The following is a 25396-nucleotide window of genomic DNA, read 5'->3' on the forward strand; positions in this document are numbered from 1 at the left end:
ACTACAAATTCATACCTCCAATGGAGCTCAAGCCAAGTTATGATAACTTTAACAAGTGACTTATAGACTTCTTCAACTAAATTTTGAGTATATTTTCGTTAAATGATACATTTGTAGGCAGTGATATATATCAAAGAACATGAATAACACAACATCACATATATATATTTATTAAGTTGAATAAAAATCCGGTCTCCTACTTCATTAAATTTTATAAATAAAAATCTTCCAAAAAGTTGTTTTTTTATAATATATGAATGGTTATATATAATTCCTTGACAATAGACACATTACAGAACGTTGAAAAAGTATATATGGTAATTGATTAAGTAGGAAACACAAATTTACAATTGTATGCATTACAAATTCGTTAGAGCACCAATTTACTGTGATTTCTATTTCTTTTTTCTCAAAACAGGTACTAATTTAGTTCATTCCAGTAATTTCCTTGCAGACAGTCATTAATATAAGTATCATTATACTAAAAAAATGGATAATTAAAACTCGCTAAAAATCTTTATAGTTTTCGATGTAAATAACTTTTATACTTATTTATAGGCAAGGAGTTACAAAAACATTTCCATAATTTAAAGTCCCACAGCTTCATCGTCGGGGTGATCATCTGGAGGATTATTCCATGGTTGTTCTTCTCCAGAGGCCATAATAGAATACACAACCAATTCCAAAAGTAGGATTCCAGATGTGGTGTAGAAAATCAAATGCCAAGGTGCAAGTCCAAACTAAATGTGTATATGAAATAAGAATCAGATTATAAATGAAATGAATTAAAGTATGATGTTTTGCAAGTATTGATAGAATGATTCATTTGTTGCATATATAACAATTATTACCGTTCCATGAGTGAGAGCTCCTACAACAGCAGGGACTACGAAACCGGGGATAGTTGCAATCATATTTGTAATTCCCATCAATACACCTTTAAGTCAAAAGAGTTTATGTTAAACCATTGATTATGTATGTAAATAAATTTTTAAAGACAGAATATATACAAAGGTGCATTTTAATTAAAGGCCATACCTGCATAGTTACTAGCAATATCCGAATGATTTGAGAAGACACCAGCAAACATTGAACCAAAGAATCCAGTACCAACAATCATGAAAGTAACGACTGCAGTCTTATTACAACCCGACAAGCATACGGCAATAAGACAAAGAGATGGGATTAAGGAGGCTATAAGGAAAATATTCAACAGAATAATAGAGTGCTCAAAAATACTAAAAATATGGGGATAATCATTTAGTACCAATTCCCATGGAGAGTTTTCTAGCGTTTGTGGTGGAAATGTATCCCTTGGATCGAGCCCAATCCAATCGGTTGGAGTAGACGATTGAGAACAACCAATTGCAGATAAAAGGAACTGAAGAGAGTCCAGCATTTTCTTTAATAGCGAATCCCAAACCATCACTCATAAACACGGGGAGCTCAACGAGAAGCATGTACCAGGCAAAGTTATTACAGAAATGTGCAATTATGATTCCCCAAAAGGGAACAGACGTAAATATATTTTTCCATGGAACAGTCAATTTCTTTCCTTTCTGCAATTGGATAAAAATATAGTGGACATCAGCATAAAGAATAGATTTAGATATACCTTTGCTGGGGGATGAGATGATGTAATGAATTCTTTTTCACTCTGGGATATAAACTTATGAGTTTCAGGTGTGTCCGTAACAAAAATCATCCAAACAACACACCAAATGAGAGCAAGACCTCCATGAAGATAAAATACCCATTCCCAGCCCAATAGACTTGTGATCAACCCGCTAGAAGGTATAGACAATACTGTTCCTAATGACGTTCCTGCAAAGAAAGAAAACTTTATGAAAATGTAAGATACAAACCTAAAAAGGTCAGCGGTTTAAAAATTCCTTCCTTCTTGTGACCTTCAACGACCTTCCCAAGGAAGTGTGATTTGTAACTTAAGAGTCACTTATTTTTTAAACCAAAATAGATTAACAGCGTTCATATCCATACCTCCATAAATGATGGATGCTAGAGTTGATTTCTCTGAAGAGGGAGCCCATTTGGAGATGAGAACATTCATAGCAGGGAAAGTGAGTCCACCACCAAATCCTTCAATAATACGCAAGAAAATAACGAGTTTGAATCCTCCAAGGTATGCAGCAGGAGGGGTAAGAACAGTTGGGAGTGAGCTCATGAGAACAGCGACTAGGAAAACCCATTTCCCACTAAAAAGCTCAGCTATTCTACCTCCAGGGATTTGCGTTACCAAGTAGCCCCAAAAGTAAGAGCCAAGAATAAGTCCTTTATTCTGTTCTGTCCACAAAAAGGGTCCATCCTATGAAAAAATATCCATCATGTATAATGTAATTACCCTTAATGACTCAGCTCTGCTTCTCCTCTCTAATATAATTATTGCAATATGTATCATGCTATAAATAAAATGGGGCCTATAGGTAGAAAGTAATTAATTGAGTGATGATTTTTAATTGAAGGTGTTATACGACTTTGTGCAAAAACAAGTGGCCCAATCTATTGTACATGTTATAAGAAAAGAGAAATACTTCTGCTGTATTGTTGGATCCTCCAGGAACGTAGCACATTTCATCTGGATTAAACTCCACTTCATGTTCATCATCACCATGACTTGCCGAGTCAATTTCCATGAGAGCAGTTTTGTTAACCATGCCATTAATAGCTACGGATAAATTGACTTTTTGCCCATAGATGATGGCCATCCCAATGGCGCCGAGGACGGCAAAAATATATCTCCAACTGAGTCCCATATTACTATGTCTGTCGTGATGATTCTTAAGTGGGGATTGGTGTAATTCAATTCACTTTCCCTAAGGAGAGACAAACGATTTCAAATATATGATGTTTGATTGAGGAATTATGAGGGAAACTGTTAACGCAAGAGTAATACTGTATTACATAGGTTCAACGAATTAAGGATTCAAGGCTTATTATTAACTATTGGAAAGAAAACTCAAGAAACACTATTCTAAAAAATCAAATTTTTGTCTGTCAAATCTAATTTCAATTCATGGCATTTATATAATATGGATTTTTATCATATGAATCAACACCAACATCAACTGCAAAATCCGTATACACGCCTCCTTTCGACGCTCTCACAAGATGAACTGAGCTTGCTACTCTTGTATGTAGTGATGTGTCGGTCCTTATTTATTTGGTCTAGTCCAGTCTTAAGACCAGTCATATCCGTCCTTAGGACTGTCGATCATTGAGAACAATCCTTAAGACAGTCGGTTCTTGGGACCGGTCCAGGGGACTTTTATCTATAAATTTGATAAATTTTACGACGTGTTTATAGCTTAAACTTATTGTATGATTAAAATAGACTTATACCAGAAAATTAAACTTTTGTAATTATACAGTATGGATCAGAAGTTGACAAATTAAAAAAAATATAAGAATTTATTTTAAGTTCTTTTTTGAAACTTGGAGCTGACGTCCTGTCCTGTTGTTGGTGATGTTATCACAGTGGCGTCGCTAGCCCCTTTTTTATGGGGTTCAAACCCCCAAATGTGTCTAAAGACATAAACCTATTTCTATATGGAAATAATTATATACATCAGATTAAAAAACTTAATATTTTTGTCTTTGTTAAGCTTTATTTATTTGTCCACCTCTAGTTCTCTTGCTAAAAATATTTATGCTAATTAGACTTAAGACAATAGAATATGGATGTGCGTGGTTGCAAATAAAGACGACGAAAACAAAGACATACATATCAAGTTTTTTTCATCCCCTTCTTATACTTAGGCTACTATACATGATAGTTTCATGGGTCCCCAATACACATGTAATATGTTTGATCTTTAAATTTCACTCAAAATATGAGCATGACACAAAAAGCCTTGTTTGTATACTCAGGTCATTTGATGTTGTGGGCTTTCTCTTAATTGATTTATCAGTAGAAATAACAATACAAATACAAGAAGCGGGGATCAAATTGTCGCCAAAATATTTTTCTACAAAAAACAACACAAAATATATATTTTTTAACTTTTTTATTGAAAATCAAAACTATGACGAGCATATGGGTATAGAGTAGCCTTTCATTTGATATAATCACCGTTGGTATCAATAACGGCCTCAATACGCCCTCTGAACCGGCTGCAGGCTCTTCTGACCATCTCATTGTCCATGTTGCCGAATACCTCCTTGATGGAGTCCATCAGGCTGGCCTTGGTGCTATGGGGATGTCTGTTGGTATGTCTCTCAACATAGCCCCAGACAAAATAGTCCAAAGGATTAAGGTTGGGAGAGTTAGGAGGCCACAAATCCTTGATTACGACGTCATAACAGTTCTCGGTTAACCACTGCATGGAGATTTTGGAAACATGGCAGGGTGCTGAGTCCTGTTGCCACACTCGGGGCCTGTCTCCGGCCACCCTTTGGATCCAGGACAGAACCACCTTCTCCATAACATCCAGGTAGACCTCTGTATTGACCTTTAGACCCGTTTCAAACATGTGGGGAGGCATAACATGACCTTCACTGCTGACCACCCCGAACACCATGACCATTGCAGGAACTTGGTCTTCATTACCTTCCTCACATGGCTGGTGCAGGTGGCTATCCACCTGTTGTTCTGCTTGTTGACCTTCTGATCTTGACAGAAATTCTTTTCATCAGAGAAAAACCACAGCATCCCGGGCTGCATTGGGTGCTTGAGCTTCTTGAGCAATTTTGTTGACTTCATCAGCCTGTTGTCCTTTGCCTTCTGGGTCAAGATCTGGCCCACCCGCATCTTGTAGCTCCTGCACCTTAAATCCTCAGATACACAGTCCCTTATTGTTTTCTCATGGTAGCCCAGATCCTTTGCCATGGCCTTCATGGACCTGGTAGGGTCATCCTCAACCATCTTCTTCACCTTGTCGACAAAGTCGGTGTCTCTAACCTTCTTGTCGGCGCCCTCCTCCTTGGGTGCCCTCTTTATGGTGGCATCAACATCCCAGGTGTCCTCTAGCTTCTTACGGATACGCTGAACAGTCTGTAAATTCCCTCCTAAGGTTGAAGCAATCGTTGAATTGGAGATTTCACCTCCATTATTAACCAATGGCCATAACTACGGTGGACCTCGAAAGCTCCTCGTTCCACTTATAGCTCTTTATCTCCTCATATGATGACGGCATGATGCTAACTGAACTACGTTTCGTCAGCTGATAAGAATAGCTTTCCTATTTGGTAACCGGTTTTTTATTTGAAATGTCATCTTCAAGTTATCAAGGTTTAAAGTAGGCGAAAATTTGATACCCGCTCCCTGTAGTTAAATTCAATTTAAAAATATCAATTTCAAATGGTTTGAGGTCACAAATACGGCCATTGAAGACTGAAATTTTTTCAAATTATTTTTATCATCAAGACACATCAGAAAATCAAATCAAAAGATCATCCAAAAATGAGACACCCTAGTACTACACACACACGTTAAGATATTTACATAAAATCTTGACAATATTCTATTTTATTATTTATATTTACAAAAACAATAAGTAACGGAGTAATTTCTGCCGAATGTTTTTTGTTTACATTGAAATTGACCTACTTCGATTCACTCTTTAAGAAATTTAAATTTTATTGTCACTGATGTTATGTCCCATCCTAGGAATGGACTTTCTGAGTTGTTTTTTTTTAAGTTTGAAATTGACTGTGAAATAATAAATATAGTTAGCATTGTATTAGTAAATTATTCTCCAACTTTAAATATCAAACTCAAATCTTCTTCTCCTATTCAATCCTCAAGGTTAAACTACTCTAATGATCAATTGGGTTATTGTATTTATCAACCATTAAAAAGGATGCTTTATTTTGGAAAGGTCTTGAAATTATGTTGTTGGTTCTTTTTTTTTCATTAGTTAGGATTCAAAATCCTCCCAGTATTAGGAAAATGGTTAAGTATCACAAAAAAAAAAACCAACAAATTGGTTTACGTATAGAATCACAAAATGCTACGATTGTTCTGATGCATCGAAATTCAATAAGAATTCAAATATAATTTAATGTAGATCACTAGATATAAACATATATAGATAAATAGATATTCACGCTTTCATAGTGTCTAGGAATTGAGTTACCCAAGATTAGGACGTCGAGTCTTTAATCTTAAAAACACATCTAAATCAGACGCACAAGTCGTCCCATAGAACAATGTTCTCTGAAGGACTACAACATGGGAATCAACTAGTGATAGCACCAGTTAATTTTTAAAATAAGACATACTTTAATTAGTCAAAATAATGCTCGTTAAATACTTACTAAACTAATTAAATGGGTGTGTTAATGGCTGTACTTTACTTTATTTTTAGTGAAAATGATGCCTAATAGAAGACACTCTAATACTTTGAAAAGTTTTAGAATAAGAACTCTTGACTTCAACATCTATTCATCATTAATCGTAAAAAACGCTTTATTAGAGTTTTAAAAGCTCTAATTCAAAACTTACACAAAGAATGATTTTAAAATTGAATCTTGTATCAAAATAAACAATTCCTGTTAATATCAATATTTATAAATTCCACTTTAGTTAGGAACAAAAATGATTTCAAATCTATTAAATCCCTAAACCCGTTTACAAATGTACTATATATGTACATTTATTAGTTTTCAGACTAACGAGTATATTTTTGGATATAGTTTAATTTGCAATCACAGTTTCAAAGTTGTATTTGAAACCATAAGGATTTCTTCCTCTCTTATAAGATTGAAGTTCAAATATGGAAGAAAAGAGAGAATTTCTTGAGCCGAGCACATTCATGAGAGTTTTATCCTTTGAATGAAAACACACAAAATAGTAGGTTTTGCGAATAAAAAGGGGACGTTGTGAAATTGTGAACTCCAAACACAGTGGAAAAAACTTTCAGTCATTTATTTTATTATTTTGTTGCTATTAAAAAAGTGTCTCACTCTCCAGATCAAAATCCCCGAATGTAACAGCCAAAAAAATAAAAACTTCAGAAAATAAACTAATCGAAACAAAAATTAATTATGGAGCTCACTTCCTTCACTCGCAAAGTGGAGTAAGGGAAGGTTGGTAAAAAATAATTTGAGTTGAGTTTGAGTATATTTAGAAGAACAAGTCTTCATCAGTAGCTCATCCTCCACTCAAGAGGATAAAGATCCGAAGAGCTTGGTGGCCTCTAAACGACTGACTATTCAATCTTATTTTTGAAATTAATACACCCCTCCCTCCCCCATAATTCGTATAAAAACCACACCTGAGATGTCATCATTATTATTGATCAATAAATACAGGGTGTCCACGATAAATTGGAACTATCTTAAAATTCAACCTGCTTGATAAAAATGGAATTCGGAGTGTATTTGTTAATAAGAAAAAAGTTAGGCATGATATTAAACAATAAATTTATTAAACATGTCCTCCCTCAGCAGCCACCATCTTCTCCATCCTGCCCCTAAAGGGTTTGCATACCCTGATGACTTCCGCAGAATCAACAGCATTCCACTCCCTCGTAATGGAGCCCTTCAGGGCCACGATGCTCTTGTGGCTGACCTTGCACACCTCCCTCTCCAACTTCCTCTACCAGTATTAATCACACGGATTGAGGTCGGGTGAGTTGGAGGGCCAGGTGTTGCGTTTCCAGAAAGAGATGTTGTGGGAGTTGAAGAGGTTAGTGGTCCTCATGGCGATGTGTGAGTCTTGTTGGAATATGAACTCCCTCCCAGCGGCCGTATCCTTCATCCAGGGGATGACGAGCTCCTCCGTGACTTCGCAGTACCTTATCGTGTTAACCTTTTCCTTTGGATTGAAGAAGAAAGGAGGCGGGGAACTTTGTGGTGAAGACCGCAGGGACCTCTTCTCTCTCCTTGGCAAGCCACCTGTCATTCTGGACGTTGTAGCTTCTGTCGACAGTCCAGTTCTTCTCGTCGGAGAAGAAGATGACTCTTCCTCCATGGCTCTTCAGGTCATTGAGGAGACGCTTACCGTTGGTGAGCCTGGTGGCCTTCATGGATGCCGTGAGGATGTGTTGTGTATGACCTGTACCCGAGGTCCTCATTCACAGCCTTGAAGAACAGCTGCTTGCTCACTCCACGGTTATTTGCCAACCTGGACAAGCAAGTCCCCGGCGAAGCCTTGATTGACTTCCGGAGGCGTTCAAAGAAGCAGGGAGTGCGGATTCGGTCACTTCTCATATTGTGGGCCTTGCGGCAGACCTTCCCCTCAACCTCCCAGGCATTGAAGATCCGGTACACCGTGGTCTTGGGGTAGTTAAGAAGCTTGTAGAAAGCAGAGGGCTTGTATCCCGTGCTAGCTAATTCGAGGATGGTGTCTCTCCTTGCTTGTTCCATGATGACTATTGTTTGTTGTCAAAACAATTGTGGTGGAAATTATAGTGCAACCTATTATATTAGTATGATTTAACACCGAATATCCACATTATGGATCTGGACGAAGTTGAAAGTAGCTCCAATTTATCGTGGACACCCTGTAAGGCAACTAGTGAGTTGTAATTACTTCTCACAATCATTTTTACTTGTGAGCAAACATTATATGAATGATGAGGCAAATTATAAGGATTGAAAGATGACTTAATCTTTGTTAATCTAAATCAAAAAGAAAATCGTATATGGGCAACTTTGATAAATTATTAGTATTGGATCCGTCCCACGACTGATTGTTTACTCATCCCTCCCCCTCCCTCAGCGATCTTGTTTCTTGAAAGAGATCATGTTAAACAGTTGTAAGGATATGGTTAGTAACTTTCAGATATTGTTTTTTTAGACTAATTCAACACAATAGACGATACATCTGCAAACAGAAACTACCATAGATGCAAATGATACTATAATGGATTTTTTCTTATCTAAATATATGCTGTTTTATTTTTTGAAGATGTTCTCTCTTTACTTCTTTCTGGAATTCATCTTCTTTTACACTTTTGAATATAGTTTAGGTCTGGAAGAACAGATATGGAAATAAAAAAAGAAATGTGTTTTAACGAAATTTTGTGCAACTATAGAATATATTTGGTATATACCAGAGAGCATTAATAATAGGAGTTTACTAATGTATCGGTAAGAACCGGTCTGTTTTGAGTGTATTCGAATCGTTGATCGACATTTGCTCAATACTACCGATTCCTCCGATATCTATGCATAATTATGACTAATTTGAGCTCTTTTTTTTAAAGACAAAATTACGGTTACAAGTCAATAAAATAAATAGACAAGACGCCGTTGTTCAAACAAATTTAACAAAAGGAAAAAAGGGGTAAAGTACAAAGAAGGAAAACACAAATTTGCAGCTTTGTACTTGAAACTAACAATTTAGAAATAACCACATTTTTGGTGCATCCTATTTTTGAACTATGGCGTATGCATTGTGTGGCTCTAGGGGCTGTATCCCTCCCCCCCCCCCAAAAAAAAGGAATTTTTTTTCTATAAATTTTTTTGTCATTCGGGCAAATTTTGCAACATAAAAAAAAAATAATATTTGAAGTTTTAGTCTAATTTTAATATTTTGATTTTTTGTGAATAGTTATGGATTTTTCCAAAAAAAACATTTATATATGAATTTTAATTTTTTAATTTTTTTTTTGCAAAAATTTAATTTTCTGTTAATAGCTTTTTGAAATTTTTGAAATTTTTTTATCAAAAAAAATATCCAAAAACTAATTATAGTAAAAACATACTAAAAATAAAATACTTATAGAATTTTGCTACATTTAGTGTAAACATATTCTTCCTTGTTATGAGAATTCTTGATCATTGCTCAAGACATGATGGTATCTCGCTTCTGCATAAGTTTCTTTTGTATATGACCATTAAGTATTACATTTCTAGATTATGGTATTATGATAGCTTTTGATAGGTAGCGGTAGTTGAGTTTTTACCTTAATTATTTTACTTGATTTAAGGTTATATAATAGATATATATTTTAAGAGATGTGCAGAAATAGGAAGTTTTAGAATAGTGATATATGTATAACTGACAATATAAAATAAAGCAAAGAAAGTATCTAAATTTTGCATGTCATATTGATCTACATTTAGCTTCAATAAGATTTTAGATATTATCATTTTTTCGTCTTTGTATGGATGGACTTGAATGAGGTGTCAAATAAGATAACAATTTATGCTTACGTTTTAGCCTCCTAGGTCCAACAGTGTGGGCACCCATAAAGGACACAAACTCTATTTCATACATATATTTACAAAAATTCACAAATGCATGCAGACTTTCATGGACGAGCTCTCTATCTTGATGTATAACTCTTGTATCATCCAAGGATTATTGAAATACAAGGTGATACCAAAACGCTTTTCCGACTGATGTTTGACTTCCACCACGCTTTTTTAATAGTGACGTCAAAGAGTATCTACTATTAATATTAATTAATTATATAATTTCTAGTATTATATGGTGTTAATTTTACGTATTTATTCTACAAATATGACGTCAAAATCTATCGATCTTGTCCAGCAGTTGATAGAGTACATCAAATAGAAAATTGTAGCAAGTCCGTGTGGTAGTCTAACCTTGTACCTTTCTATTAACCTTGCTACAACCCTTGATGCAAGTAGAAATTTCAATATATTTTGATTGCCTTTTGATGAAGAAATGGACTGTATATGAATGTCCGTAATTCTTTGCTACGGGCCGTACCAGTAATAATTCTGTTGTTATTTCTTCCAAAGGCTTTGAAACCAACGTATTATTTAGGCTTGAATGATTGTCGTTGTCCTACTTGCAAACCCTTTTGTCTCAAATTTCTCAAAGATGGAATACAAAGGTAAAAATTATAGAACAAAGAAGAAGTTACGTTCCTTTTATTACTATCCAAGGCAAAAAAGTACCAAAGCGAAAACGTCACGAAGCACTCTACAGATAAAAATGAGAGAAGGGGAAAATGTCACAAGGTAAACGCTCCTCCTTTGATTGGAGCCTTTTTGATTGGTTCAGGATGTTTTATAATGATCATTTTACTTTTTCATATAGACAATGATATTCTTGATAAAAGTATAGGGACCACTTTAGTAAAATATGACATAAATCATAGAAAAGACTCAGTTAATGTTTAGTATTTATATAATGAATAACTTAATAACACATTAGTCCAAAGAAAATAAAAACGCTATCTAATTGATTGGTTTAATCAACAGGTTATACAAAGAGTAAAAACGTTTGGCCAACATGAGAGAAATCCTTCAGAACATTCTTAGGGATAGAATGCACATAATATAAGTAAAGAAGGGATCTGTGTGAAGACAAGCCTTAGTATAGAAATTAAAAAAGAAAAAAAAAAAAGATCCGTGTGCTCTTTCTTATTTTTTCGCTCATTATTCAATAGGCCGTGGGTGTGTGAACATCTCCCTCTAAAAGAAGAATTATCTCCTATCTTTGGTGTAAATTGACTTAAAAATGCATAATAAAGTAAATATATATGAATTTACATATAATTATAATATTTTACCCGCACTTATGCTATTTTAAATGTAGAAAGTTCTCCCCTTTGTATCAGTAATTCATTATCTTCACATGTAGAATTGTTTTGAAGGGCTGTGAGAGACATCAACAAATGTTCTTTTGTTCAATAGGATATGTTAATGTATAGGGAATCCCATTTCTCTATTTCTCCCTCTTGAGATACTGGATGTGTCCTACTTCAAGATCGTAAGTAAGCGAAAAATGTATCCCACTTACTTCCTCCTACGACTATTTCTCATTCTTTTGACAAGGTGTAATATCATATCATATAGTATTTGAAACACTTATAGCGTAGCACCTAACTGATGACAGGTTTTTTTTTTGTGTGTGGGATTTTTATAGATGAAAATAGTATGATAGTGGAAGAGGGTTTTTTTGTAGTTGCTATCTGAATATAAAAAGTGCAAAAAATCAATTATTTTCCCAATAGATGGCTTTAGTAATGTGTATCTCGCTTTGTATAAGTGCAATCGGTTATTTTAGATGGGGTTACAAGGATAAGATTTATGACTAAAGATACTTTAAGGAAAGTTTTGTGATTGTTTGACTCAGTCATATTGTTTGAGCGGGAGTTCCAGACAAATACGTAGAAAGAGAAATTAAGGAACATTATACAGTTTTTCTTTAAACAGGGTGAATATGCAAACCAAGTGGTTGAAATTGTGTTTATGGTGTTTAAAGTTCTGACACTGTAATACCCAATCAAACACCATTTTGGTTTAGTGTATTCCTGTAATTTTAATGTCCTATTGTCGAAAATGTGGATAAAGCAACGACGGAAGTGGTCGAGTCGGACCATCATATAAGCACCGTTTTGATTGTCAAGGAGATTAATATTAATGTGGAAAAAATGGATCTTTTTACTATATATAATAAGTTTTTTTATATATTTTTTCTCTCAGCTGTAAACATCGTAGATGAAAATATTATTTATAGCTTTAATTATCCAAAGCTATTACCATCATGGATGAAATTAATATAATAATGAAAGAGGCCACACTTGTTGTAGTTACTACCTAAATATATGTTATCACCAGTATTTTATTCTTGGAGAGAGAATATAAAAGTATTAATTAATCACTAGTGTGTTAAAGACGAAGAGTAACATTGACGATTTGATGCAAGTTATACATGTCATTCCTTATTGGACTCGGAGTAGAACATAAATTAAATTGATAAAATATATAAATTATAAAAAATAAACGGAACACAATATAAATTGATGGTCAAGTGACTCTGGAAGAGAACTCGTTCAACTATACCTATGTTTTTGAAGAAGAATATTCTGAAATACCTTTGTATATATCCCCAAAATGAGCCTTTGTTTGACAATATAAATCATAAAGTTATGATTATAACATCAGGGGTGTCCGCAAGGGTATATATATTATAAATATTAAATTTATTGGAAATAAAATTCAAACAACCATAGTAATTTAAAAAATTTGTTTGGGAAAAAAATTTGAAAAAACCACAACTTCCGCACCTGGCTAAGAACTCACTTTATCAATTAGAACCCCTTTTCTGATCGTAGAATGATATAAATTAAATTTCAGTATGAGCCTCAAAAATTTGGTTTTATGATTTCGAGATGGATTCAGGAAGGAATGAGAAGTAATTTGAGATAGGGAGAGTCCTCTGCATGCTCTTCAGAAGCGTCAGTCGGTGTTTTACAACAATAATCTGGACGAAGGAATTCAAAGATTAACCAAGTACAAATAGAAACAATTCTTGATAGCAATTCAATTTTTGCCTGTTCGATCATGACAGACTTAATTAATTCTTTTAGTAATTGCAAAAGGTTATGAAATCTTAAATTGAGGCCAAAGTCATCGTAGAAAACAACTCGTCGAGAAAATTAAACTATCTGTCTTAAATGAAAAAAAGTGAAAAAAAAAATTCTGATGGAAAAATCCTGACTAAAACTGAAGATATTATAAGTTACTTCCTTTCTAGATTCTAGTCAATTTTTGTGTCTGGAAGACTTATTTTCCCAAAAAGGCGAAAAATGTAGCTTAAAACATGAACAAAAAGTGTTTACTAAGGACACTCGATCACTCGATATATTACTCAAAAATATAAGATACTAAAGATCCATGTCCGGATGGAGTTATTAGAAAGGTTTACACAATGGTTCGAAGTGAAATTGTTCCCTTTCTTTTAGAAATCAGTAAAACAATGGAAAATAAAGGCAAGTTGCCCAGTCCACTGTCAAAGGGAAGAAAAGCTCTTATTCCGAAGAAGGGAAGACGGTTCCGATTTTAGCCACTGGAGAACCATTACCGTACTCAACGATTCATGTCCAGGTTATTGCTTAACAAGTGGAGGAAGTTCTACTGTGTCTCGAAATATTCGTACTTGTATTGACTCGGTTGCAGAAAGGCAAAAATATGGAGCCGTAATTGCGATCGACTTCTGCAAAGCGTTTGATTCTATTACGCACGAACAAATATTAACAGCTCTTAAAAAGCTCCTACCCAAGAAGTTTTTTAATCCAGTAGGAACATTATGATATCATGAAACATCAACTATATGAATTAATGGAGTAGAAAGTGAACCAATTACGCTAAGGAAAAGTTACAGACAGGGTTGACCTTCTGCCCCACTGATTTTTGTGGCTACCGTTGCACAGTGCTTTATTTGCCTACAAAAGCGGTTAAAACTATAAAACTTGATATTTATTTTTACAATTCCAGTTGTAATTTAAATTTATATAACTTATTTATCAAAAATATATTTACTTCAACTGATTTCATAAAAATTTTAAAGCATTTATCTTTATAATTATGAAAATAAAGGAAATATAATTTATTTTTTTGATGCAGGGAATTAAACAAAACATAAATTTAATCTATGTCGTCAGATTCATCGTTTACTTTAACCATATCAATACTGATTTAGTATCTACCAATAACTTTTGTTTATTTCCTTTAGAATTATATTTTCGAAGGTGAAATATTAAGGGCTAACTGCTTATGAGAAGATTGTGAATCTGATCTGTAAGGGTGTTAATTCTTGATGATTTTTGTGAGTGATGAAGCCTGGCATTTATAATTTCTTAATTTAATGTTCCTCCAGCTTCTTCGGTGTGATAGATTTTTCAATTGTTCCGTTTGTTATTTATCATATACATATATACCTATAATGTTATCTAGATAAATAAAAAGAGTAACAAACATCAGGGGGCCATGTGCCAGATATGAAATGGAGGTTGTACATATTTATATTAATTATGTTTGTTTGTAGTTATTATAACTAAATCATTATGGATTGTAGATATAGTTGAATAAAGCTTAAATGCAGTTACAACAACTTATTAAAATAATCTTAAAATGGATAAATACCTGAACCCCGACCGTTTCGATGCTGATCCCAGCTCCTCAAGTGCAGACGAGGAATGAACGCAGTGAAAAAGAACATTTGAAAGCTTTTTCAAGCCTATATGTGATAAAGATACGGATGGAAAAATAAAACATGAAGTCCTGAATAATTACATAAGTTATAAAGTATTTTCGTATATATCAGAAATAGCAACGTATGAAGAAGCTATTGCAACATTAGACTCAATTTACGTAAAGAAGAAGAATGAAGTGTTTACAAGGCACTTATTAGCCACACGAAGACAAATACCGGGTATAACTTTCTACAAGCCCTCAAACTTCTATGTAAAAATTGCAAATTCAAGTCTGTAAGTGCTGAAGTAGCAAAAAATGATTACATAAGAGATGCTTTCAATTATCGACTTTGTTCTTCACACATAAGACAAAGGATTTTGGAAAGTTAAACACTTAGCTTGCAAAAAGTATACGAGCAAGCTAGAACTTTAGAAGTGGCAGAAAGTCATACTCTTTCATATTCTTAAACACTCTTTTCTTCATTGGTTAATGTTGTTACCAGGGATCCTGAGAAGAAAATTATTCAGGAAGACTCGGAGATTGAAGAAATAGATTATATGGCTGCATTCATATCTCTGGAGAGATATGGAGAAGGAAGTCAAGAAAAGCAATTATATCTGTGATATTGAATGGAAAGGTGGTCAATTGAGTAGTTGACACGTGAAGTACTGAGAGATTCGTCTCATTAGAACATACTAGGATACATATAATTGGAGAGTAAATCATTCTAAATTGAAAATATCAATGGTATCTTCTTCTTTCCAAACTGTCATTGTTGGAGTTTGCGAATTGTCAAGGGTTGTTGGAGAACAGCATTATATCAGAATTAAATTCTTGGTATTATCAAAACTCTGCTGTGAAAGTATTCTCGGACATAACATACTCCGAGAGCATTCGAAAATTGAAATCCCATTCGGAGGGCCCAGAGAATTGTTAAAGATATGTTATCTTTCAATTATGAAAGTCCCGTTTCCAACGCTCTTCGGAAACTTGACTCCTGATTGTCGACTGAAACTATCAAATCACAGCAATTCTCAGAACCTGATCAAAAATTTATAGACTCAAAAATTGAAGGAATGTTAAAGGAAGGAATTATGGAAGAAATTGAATCCCTATGGAGGGCTCAGGTCCTTGTTAAGTTACAAGTGATTGTAAAAAAACGACTTGTGATTGATTATTCAGAGACTATTAATAAATATACTTTATTAGATACATATCCACTCCCATGGATTGATGACCTGTTAAATAAGATATCCAGACTTTCGGTGTTTAGCACAATTGAATTGAAAAGTGCCTATCATCATATAGCCAATAAAAAAAAGGAGAAGATTTTCACTGTTTTTGAAGCTTCTGCGTAATTCTATCAATTCACAAGAATTTCTTTTGGCGTTATCATTGGACTGTCTGGTTTCCAAAGGGTTAAAGATTATATCATTTCTACTGAAAAATTGAAATGCAGGTACGCTTACATGGATGATATTACAGTATGTGGAAATTGTGAAAAAGAACATGAAAATAACTAAATCAAATTTAAACAATCCGTTGAAAAGTATGGTCTGGTAATTAATGAAGAAAAAAGTAAATATAATCGATCGAAAATAACTCTGCTGGGATGTTTAATAGTAAATGAGTCTATTCAGCCGGATCAGGATAAAATACGTCCGTTATTGAGTACTCCTGTCCCAGAAAATATTGCTACATTAACCACATTAGAACCACATACAAATATCAATCGTTTTCCGATGGGAAAATAAGCCTATGAAGCTGTTAATACAATAAAAAAAGAAATTGCAAATTCAATTCTTGCAGCAAACTTTAAATAAAAGTGAAATTAGACATTCATCTATAGAAAAAGAATGATGAAATTATTCGATGGAAACTCAAACTTTTCTATTTTTCATATGATATTACATATAGATAAGGCAAGAAGAACGCTAGACCAGACTTATTTTCCAGAATACTTGCTTCAACTCAAACAATTGATGACCTCAAAATCTTACAAGAAAGTCTAGCTCATCCTGGAATCAGTAGATTAGCTCACTTTGCTCGGTCTAAAAATCTACCATATTCCCTAGAAGAGATAAGAGAGTACTAATTAGGTGTAAAGTATGTCTAGAACTTAACCCAATCTTTTATAAAGGTTATAAAACATTAGTCAATTGGAATCGATTGTAAGGGTCCTTTACCTATTTCCAGATCTTCAAACAGATACATTTTGACAATCATAGATGAATATTTACGCTTCCCATTTGCTTTTCCATGTCGAGACATGACCTCATCCTCGGTAATTAATTGTCTCGCCGAATTATTTTCGTTGTTTGGAATACCCTCCCTCATTTATAGTGACCAAGAAGCATTGTTCATGTCTAACGAGTTAAAACAATTTTTACTAGAAAAAGGAATCGCAGCGAGTAGAACAACCCAAGGAAACGTACAAGTTGAAAGATACAATGGTATAATTTGGAAAAGTGTTTTGCTTATGTTAAAGACGAGATAATTAAGTCAAAATTCTGGGGGGGATTTGGTATTACCAGATGCTCTTTATTCAATACCTTCTTTATTATACACTATTAGCAATTGTAAAGTTAAAAAACTTTACACATAGATGGAGTATAATGTATATAGAAATATTGGTTTACTAACCAGAGGAGGGGAACTTGATCATTATAGTGGGTACCGTCCCAAAATAAATATTGAGATAGGAAAGATTTAACTATGACGAAAGTTGCGTCAAGTTATGTATTGTCTTTTCTTATGAAATGAGCATACTTATTATTTCAAACAGTGTACGAGCAAGCCTTTATTGCTTCTTAAACCTTTGAAAAATCCCTTGATAATAAACCGGGTAATGTTTTTTCTCTGATGGAAAGACATTTACCGTTGACCCCGTCAACAACAATCAAAATGATGGGTTGTATGCCTTAACAAGGCTCACAACAGCACCAGGACAGTTACCAAGACAAGACATCTGGCCTCTGTGATGATGTTCGGGATTGTGGCATCAACTGGAGAAAAAATGCATCCAATTTGGTTTCCTGTTGGATACCGGTTACCCACGGCCGACTACTTGATGGTGTTGAAGGAAAATAGGGTCCCATAGATCACCAAAAACATGAAGAATTTCAACAAGGCCACGTAAGTATTTCAGCAGGACAGGGCTCCGGCCCATGCTGCTAATATTTTACAAGAGTGCATGGGTAGCAATATGAACTTCTGGTCCAAGAACATTTGGCCCCCTCAGAGCCCAGATCTGAATTCACTGGATTACTCCATTTGTTCGCAAATTGAGAAAATGACCTGCAAAGTCGGCCACCCGAATATTGATGCCCTGAAGACTTTCGTTGACCAGTAGGGTAGGATCATGAAAAAGGACTACGTTGAGAATGTGTGCAAGGGGTTTTGGAGGCGGTTGGAGGCTGTCATTGAGACTGATGGTGGCCAGATTCATAATTAATGTGCATTGTTATAGTAAAAATATTATTAAATAAAATTTTATATTTACAACATCAAATCTGATCAATTATGAGTATTTTAAGTACTATTTAGAGGTAGGCCTCAATACTTTTTCTACACCCGGTACTGGTCTCCAGAAGAGTATTGTTTTTCATCATTTTTCAGTCTAAAAATGGACATATGTCGAGTTCAGAAGAGGATATAGAATCAATAAAAACACTTTTATAATTATAAAAGACCTTTTTACATCAGTTTTATTCATCATACTTCAAATTGGTAATTGTCTTAATAATGAAAAAATTTTAAGAACGATAATAGCTCACAACCCAGAAAAAAAACTGATATCAGTTTTGGATTTTGAACTCAAAGATAAATTATAGCAGATAATGAAGAATCATCTCAAGTTTCCAATGATTATTCAGATAAGTGTCTGGCTTATATTGCAGGATTGTTGGCAAAAAGTAAAAGACCTTTATCCAAATCTAGAGAAAAAAACATGTGACTTCGGATTTTATGAAGAAACGTCTAGCCCTTGGATTGAATAAGTCTCTAAGGGGGGCCTTACGATCCCCTCGTATGAGTTTTTAAAATTTTGTCATTTTCTGGAAAAACTCTTCTTTTGATAATGAAAAAAAATACAAGCGTAGAATTTCCTTCCTGTCACGCCTTGGTGTGTGTGTGTGTGTGCAAGCAAGACAAGCTATATATTTCATCAAAGGAAATGTTTTCTTAAGGTTTTCGGCTGATTTTATACAATATGGAGCATCATTTGTAATGAATACCTTCTGTCTTTTACATTTGAAATCGGAGCCCAAAGCATTTTTAATACTTTTAATTGCAACATTTGAAATCGTTTTGCTGTTGTCTCTTTTAACATACTACAAATTAATTAAATAAGATTCCATTGACTTAGCAATAGACAAAGTGAGACGGAACGGCTTTTCCAGTTTATAGTTCTATGAATTTTACAAAATTGGGATGACTAACTATATTGAGTGGGACATTGCAAGAAACAAGCTTCTTGGGCATATCATTTATGAAATTATTTGTGGGCACGTTTACTAAAAATCCCTATCATCACCACCAAGAACTTTTTTCCCAGACTCAATTAGATATTAAATATGCTGAAACATAGAAATGTATAGATACAGGAAATTAATGAATTAGATACTCCAAATTTTTATTTTTCTAATTTTTATTCGAATGAGTATGAATCAATGAAGAAACTAAGAATGAATGATACTCATTTATATGTATGTCAATATAAACCCAAGATATCTTTTAACGACCACTTCCACCCCCCTGATACAATTAAAATAACAATTTTTGATATATATATTAAAGTTTTATATATATCATGATATTTAAATTAAATAAGTAGAGTAAGATAGGCGTTTAAAATATATATCCATAATAACAAGCAGATTTTTTCTATAATATCCTTAAGTCCACTTCCGATAAACATCCAATATACTTCACCTATTGAGGTAACAAAATATATAATCTTTGTGAAGCAATAACATTATTTATTCTTACCTTTTAATTATCCAGTATTCAACTACTTATTTTTTTTTGTCTGATTATCAGGGGTTCAGAGAAGCAATAGAAAGTTTTAGAATAATTTATGAAAGACACTCAAATAAAACATGTATTACTATCGGAGAGGATCGTCTCATGAAGAATCCATCTACCATGTACAAAATGTAAACCGTTAATATAAAAAGAACTGAAATAATATTTTGACAATTGAAAATTTTAATTTATTTCTGAAATTTCTTTGATATTAATCTATGCTCCTTTAGCTTATATGAAATTGGATATATTTTTCATCACTTAACCCCACCGAAAACAAAACATAGCCTTCGTGGTCGTTATTCCGGTATTGGCGATTGTTTGAGCCGTTTTAACGTACTTTGACCACGATCTTTTTCGGTTGTTGTTCTTTTATGTGACTCATTTTAATCACCAGTCACCATACGCTTCAAAAAATGATCGATTTCGTTACGTTTAAGCCTAGAATCGCAAACATGAATTCGATCCAAAAGGCTGTTTTGTGCCTTTTCGTGTGGTTTCTTCTTAATACCAGCCTTGTGCAAATGGTTCCAAATGGTTTTCTGGTTAATTTTCAGTTCCTAGGCAATAGAATAAGTGCTCACATGACGGGCCAACTTAAGTTTTTTTATTATTTTATTAACATTGGTCTACGAGAGTGTGCCTCATCTAGGAGGTCCATAAATAACACACAACTGTAAATGAACTTTTTCCCTAGTGTAAGATTCACATTTAAAGTAAAAAAAGTATTTGATAATTGATTATGTAGGTAACACAAATTTACAATTATATCTATTTAAAAAACGCAAGAGTGCCAATTCACCATGATTTATATTTCCTTTTTACTCAAAACAGGTACTAATATAGTTTACTCTAGTATTTCCTATTTATAGTGATTAATATAAATATCGTTATACAAAAAAAAAAATGAATAAACAAAACAGCGATGAAGACAAAATCCAAGGGTTACGACAATAAATTAATAAAAAACAGTCAGAAAAATATACTTCAATATCCATCAAAATATTGTCAAACCCGAATCACATTTTTCATTAGACAGTCAATTGTATGTATAATACGAGAATATATTTGAAATAAGTTAAAGTTCGCTGAAAATCTTAATAGTTGTCGATATAAATAACATTCCTAGTTATTCATAGACAGGCAGTTAAAAAAATAATTCCACAATTTATTGTCCCAGAGCTTCATCGTCGGGGTGATCATCTGGAGGATTATTCCATGGTTGTTCTTCTCCAGAGGCCATAATAGAATACACAACCAATTCTAATAGCAGGATTCCAGATGTGGTGTAGAAAATCAAATGCCAAGGTGCAAGTCCGAACTAAATGTGGATATGAAATAAGAATCAGATTATAAATGAAATGAATTAAAGTATGATGTTTTGCAAGTATTGATAGAATGATTCATTAGTTGAATATATAACAATTATTACCGTTCCATGAGTGAGAGCGCCTACAACAGCAGGGACTACGAAACCAGGGATAGTGGCAATCATATTTGTAATTCCCATCAATACACCTTAAAGTCAAAAGAGCTCATGTTAAACCATTGATTATGTATGTAAATAACTTTTTAAAGACAGAATATATACAAAGGTGCATTTTAATTAAAGGCCATACCTGCATAGTTACTAGCAATATCCGAATGATTTGAGAAGACACCAGCAAACATTGAACCAAAGAATCCAGTACCAACAATCATGAAAGTAACGACTGCAGTCTTATTACAACCCGACAAGCATACGGCAATAAGACAAAGAGATGGGATTAAGGAGGCTATAAGGAAAATATTCAACAGAATAATAGAGTGCTCAAAAATACTAGAAATATGGGGATAATTATTTAGTACCAATTCCCATGGAGAGTTTTCTAGCGTTTGTGGTGGAAATGTATCCCTTGGATCGAGCCCAATCCAATCGGTTGGAGTAGACGATTGAGAACAACCAATTGCAGATAAAAGGAACTGAAGAGAGTCCAGCATTTTCTTTAATAGCGAATCCCAAACCATCACTCATAAACACGGGGAGCTCAACGAGAAGCATGTACCAGGCAAAGTTATTACAGAAATGTGCAATTATGATTCCCCAAAAGGGAACAGACGTAAATATATTTTTCCATGGAACAGTCAATTTCTTTCCTTTCTGCAATTGGATAAAAATATAGTGGACATGAGCATAAAGAATAGATTTAGATATACCTTTGCTGGGGGATGAGATGATGTAATGAATTCTTTTTCACTCTCAGATATAAATTTATGAGTTTCAGGTGTGTCCGTAACAAAAATCATCCAAACAACACACCAAATGAGAGCAAGACCTCCATGAAGATAAAATACCCATTCCCAGCCCAATAGACTTGTGATCAACCCGCTAGAAGGTATAGACAATACTGTTCCTAATGACGTTCCTGCAAAGAAAGAAAACTTTATGAAAATGTAAGATAAAAGGTCAGTAATAGCGGTTTAAAAATTCCTTCCTTCTTGCGACCTTCAACGACCTTCCCAAGGAAGTGTGATTTGTAACTTAAGAGTCACTTATTTTTTAAACCAAAATATATTAATAGAGTGCATATCCTTACCTCCATAAATAATGGATGCTAGAGTTGATTTCTCTGAAGAGGGAGCCCATTTGGAGATGAGAGGACATTCATAGCAGGGAAAGTGAGGCCACCACCAAATCCTTCAATAATACGCAAGAAAATAACGAGTTTGAATCCTCCAAGGTATGCAGCAGGAGGGGTAAGAACAGTTGGGAGTGAGCTCATGAGAACAGCGACTAGGAAAACCCATTTCCCACTAAAAAGCTCAGCTATTCTACCTCCAGGGATTTGCGTTACCAAGTAGCCCCAAAAGTAAGAGCCAAGAATAAGTCCTTTATTCTGTTCTGTCCACAAAAAGGGTCCATCCTATGAAAAAATATCCATCATGTATAATGTAATTACCCTTAATGACTTAGCTCTACTTCTCCTCTCTAATATAATTATTGCAATATGTATCATGTGATAAATAAAATGGGACCTATAGGTAGAAAGTAATTAATTGAGTGATGATTTTTAATTGAAGGTGTTATACGACTTTGTGCAAAAACAAGTGGCCCAATCTATTTTACATGTTATAAGGAAAGATAAATACTTCTGCTGTATTATTGGATCCTCCAGGAACGTAGCACATTTCATCTGGATTAAACTCCACTTCATGTTCATCATCACCATGACTTGCCGAGTCAATTTCCATGAGAGCAGTTTTGTTAACCATGCCATTAATAGCTACGGATAAATTGACTTTTTGCCCATAGATGATGGCCATCCCAATGGCGCCGAGGACGGCAAAAATATATCTCCAACTGAGTCCCATATTACTATGTCTGTCGTGATGATTCTTAAGTGGGGATTGTAGTAATTTAATTCGCTTTCCCTAAGGAGAGACAAACGATTTCAAATATATGTTTGATTGAGGAATTATGAGGGAAACTGTTAACGCAAGAGTAATGCTGTATTACATAGGTTCAACAAATTTCCTTGCGCTTCTTCACTCCCAATGACTATAAGGCTTCGGGGGATATTATTACCTATTTGAATGAAAATTCATGGAATACTATTCTCATAAAACAAATATTTGAATCAACAGGAATAACAACCCCGAAATCCTTATCCACAGCCCCTTCCCACGCTTTCACATGAAGAACTGAGCTAGCCACTATTGTATATGTAAGAATAATTCCTCACATTACAAAAGAAAAAAGAGGAGAGCGACGACTTTCTAATAAATAAAAAAATACAAAAGAATTGTCCGGTCACATAGAGGGTGCGTGGATCTTTATTGAGCAATGAAAATTACATCATCCTCTCGCGAAATTTTGCGAGAGGATGATGCAACCTGAATAAGTAGTATTGTTCAATATTAAATCCACATTAACAATTTCGAAGAAGTCATCATTTGATACGACATCAACACACGAAATCCTGATAATATTTGAATTCTTTACAATACTATACATACATAATGAGTTATTCTTGTAACTGTGTCAAAGGAGTAATAATCTGGATGTCATTGTCGAAAAATATGCGCACCAAATATATTTTTTTTGAAGGAAAGAATAAAGCATTTTCACTGACGTAATAAATTACATCATAATTGAAGGAAATGCCAACATAAAGTCTCAATGTTGGGATTTTTACTAAATAAAATGGACAAATTTATAATAAATCTATATAAAACTACATCAAATGTCCTATTAAACAATTCAAAATACTTGACAATTGTTTTGAGTATTACTTGATGCCAATGATACAATGTGGAATTTGAATTAAATCAATGTAATATGTTCTAAAAATCACCTAAAAATGGTCTGACTTTTTGAATTTATTAGGGAGCAAGAAAATTTAGATGGCTAAATATCTTATATTTAGCAGTTAGTTTGTTAACACGGAAATAAGACGCTATAACGATGTAACAACATATTTTTGATACATTTTAGGAGCACATTATATCAGCTGTCATAAGAGAGGAAGGAAAAAGGGATATACACATTTGCTACAACTACTCCGACACCCATCCCAATTCTACTCTGACTCCAACAAAGAGTTACAATTACAACTCTGTAACAAATCCTCAGGGTCTTTTATGAGTACAAACGAATGTTCAATCAGGTTTTGAATATAATTGAATCTATTTAGAAAGGAAGGTTCACTGCTCAGGAATTAAATAATAATGACAACTTCTAAGGAAAAGAAAATTAATTATTCAGACTACCAATTAAAAAAAAAACAAAAAAAAACGGGACAGCTAAAAAATACACCGTATTTTCATCCCTGCTCATGTCTGTATATGTTAAGATTTGAATAAAATATAAACGCGTATTTGTTAAAATGAATTTTGTTTGTTTTTATTAGTGAGTGCTATTTTAAACAAAAGTGCACATCAGTGACGAGTACTTTTTAAATTTAATATCTTGAGATAAGCGATGTGTCATCAGAAATCCCAACATATTAAAAAGAATTATGAGCCTCAGTGATCTCATAATCACTTTTTGTGTCTGTATCATAATAAGCAAGTGGTTACCTGGAACATTTTGATACCATTTAGATTATCCTAGGTCTTATTATGGTTCTTGTAATGTTCCTTTATTTAATAGAGCTCAGGGTTGAATTAGAGATTGTTTGGGGGGTACTTTGTGGGGGACTCGCCACACTTTTTCAATTGAAATTTTTTGTTAGTCTTGGTTTTTTGTGATGTCCTGAAATAGTACTAAACATTTATACATGTTTTGTCCCTATACCTGATGTGGTGAAATAAACTGTAAATTAAATGGCTTTTAGAGGGGATCAGACTTCAGTTTTCCGACGGAAATTTTTGCCGGTCTTGCTTTTTTTAAGATGTCCTCCTATAGTAAAGGGGTTTCCAATGACAGGTGCTATTTTGAATAGCTCGCAATTTCGGTGGATGTCACTTTTGAAGCTCTAATTTGTTTACATTTGACAGGTACAAACCACTCCATTAATAAAAATGGAACGAT

The 25396-nt window shown here is 33.9% G+C and overlaps 1 protein-coding gene and 1 pseudogene across 3 annotated transcripts; both read right to left on the minus strand.

Moving 5' to 3' along the window:
- Positions 1-566: 566 nt before the first annotated feature.
- LOC121125894 (sialin-like) lies at positions 567-23607 on the minus strand. Of its 2 annotated transcripts, XM_040721149.2 has the most exons (8): positions 23450-23607; positions 2550-2831; positions 1999-2323; positions 1616-1824; positions 1268-1559; positions 1039-1194; positions 852-937; positions 567-740 (listed from the first exon to the last, which is right to left on the minus strand). In XM_040721149.2, the coding sequence occupies exons 2-8, from the start codon at positions 2769-2771 to the stop codon at positions 588-590; spliced, it is 1443 nt and encodes a 480-aa protein (XP_040577083.1). In that variant the 5' UTR covers positions 2772-2831; positions 23450-23607; the 3' UTR covers positions 567-587. The 2 variants fall into 2 exon arrangements, with proteins under 2 accessions (XP_040577083.1, XP_040577085.1); XM_040721151.2 differs by lacking the exon at positions 23450-23607 and having other exon boundaries at positions 2550-2907.
- Positions 20676-23424, minus strand: LOC121125896 (sialin-like; annotated as a pseudogene). The gene is made up of 7 exons (XR_011782283.1): positions 23014-23424; positions 22461-22787; positions 22081-22289; positions 21733-22024; positions 21504-21659; positions 21317-21402; positions 20676-21205 (listed from the first exon to the last, which is right to left on the minus strand). The product of XR_011782283.1 is annotated as a sialin-like (transcript).
- Positions 23608-25396: the final 1789 nt, after the last annotated feature.

This window comes from Lepeophtheirus salmonis, chromosome 11, assembly GCF_016086655.4.
Source record: "Lepeophtheirus salmonis chromosome 11, UVic_Lsal_1.4, whole genome shotgun sequence".
In the NCBI taxonomy this organism is placed as follows: domain Eukaryota; kingdom Metazoa; phylum Arthropoda; class Copepoda; order Siphonostomatoida; family Caligidae; genus Lepeophtheirus; species Lepeophtheirus salmonis.

What these genes read in the sequence shown, in the direction of transcription:
- LOC121125894 (XM_040721149.2), bottom strand. Translation starts at nt 2,771, where the DNA reads ATGGGACTCAGTTGGAGATATATTTTTGCCGTCCTCGGCGCCATTGGG. An exon ending in CATCTCATCCCCCAGCAAAG is followed by an intron (nt 1,560 to 1,615) that starts GTATATCTAAAT and finishes ATCCAATTGCAG; the next exon opens with AAAGGAAAGAAATTGACTGT. An exon ending in GAGCTCTCACTCATGGAACG is followed by an intron (nt 741 to 851) that starts GTAATAATTGTT and finishes ATACACATTTAG; the next exon opens with TTTGGACTTGCACCTTGGCA.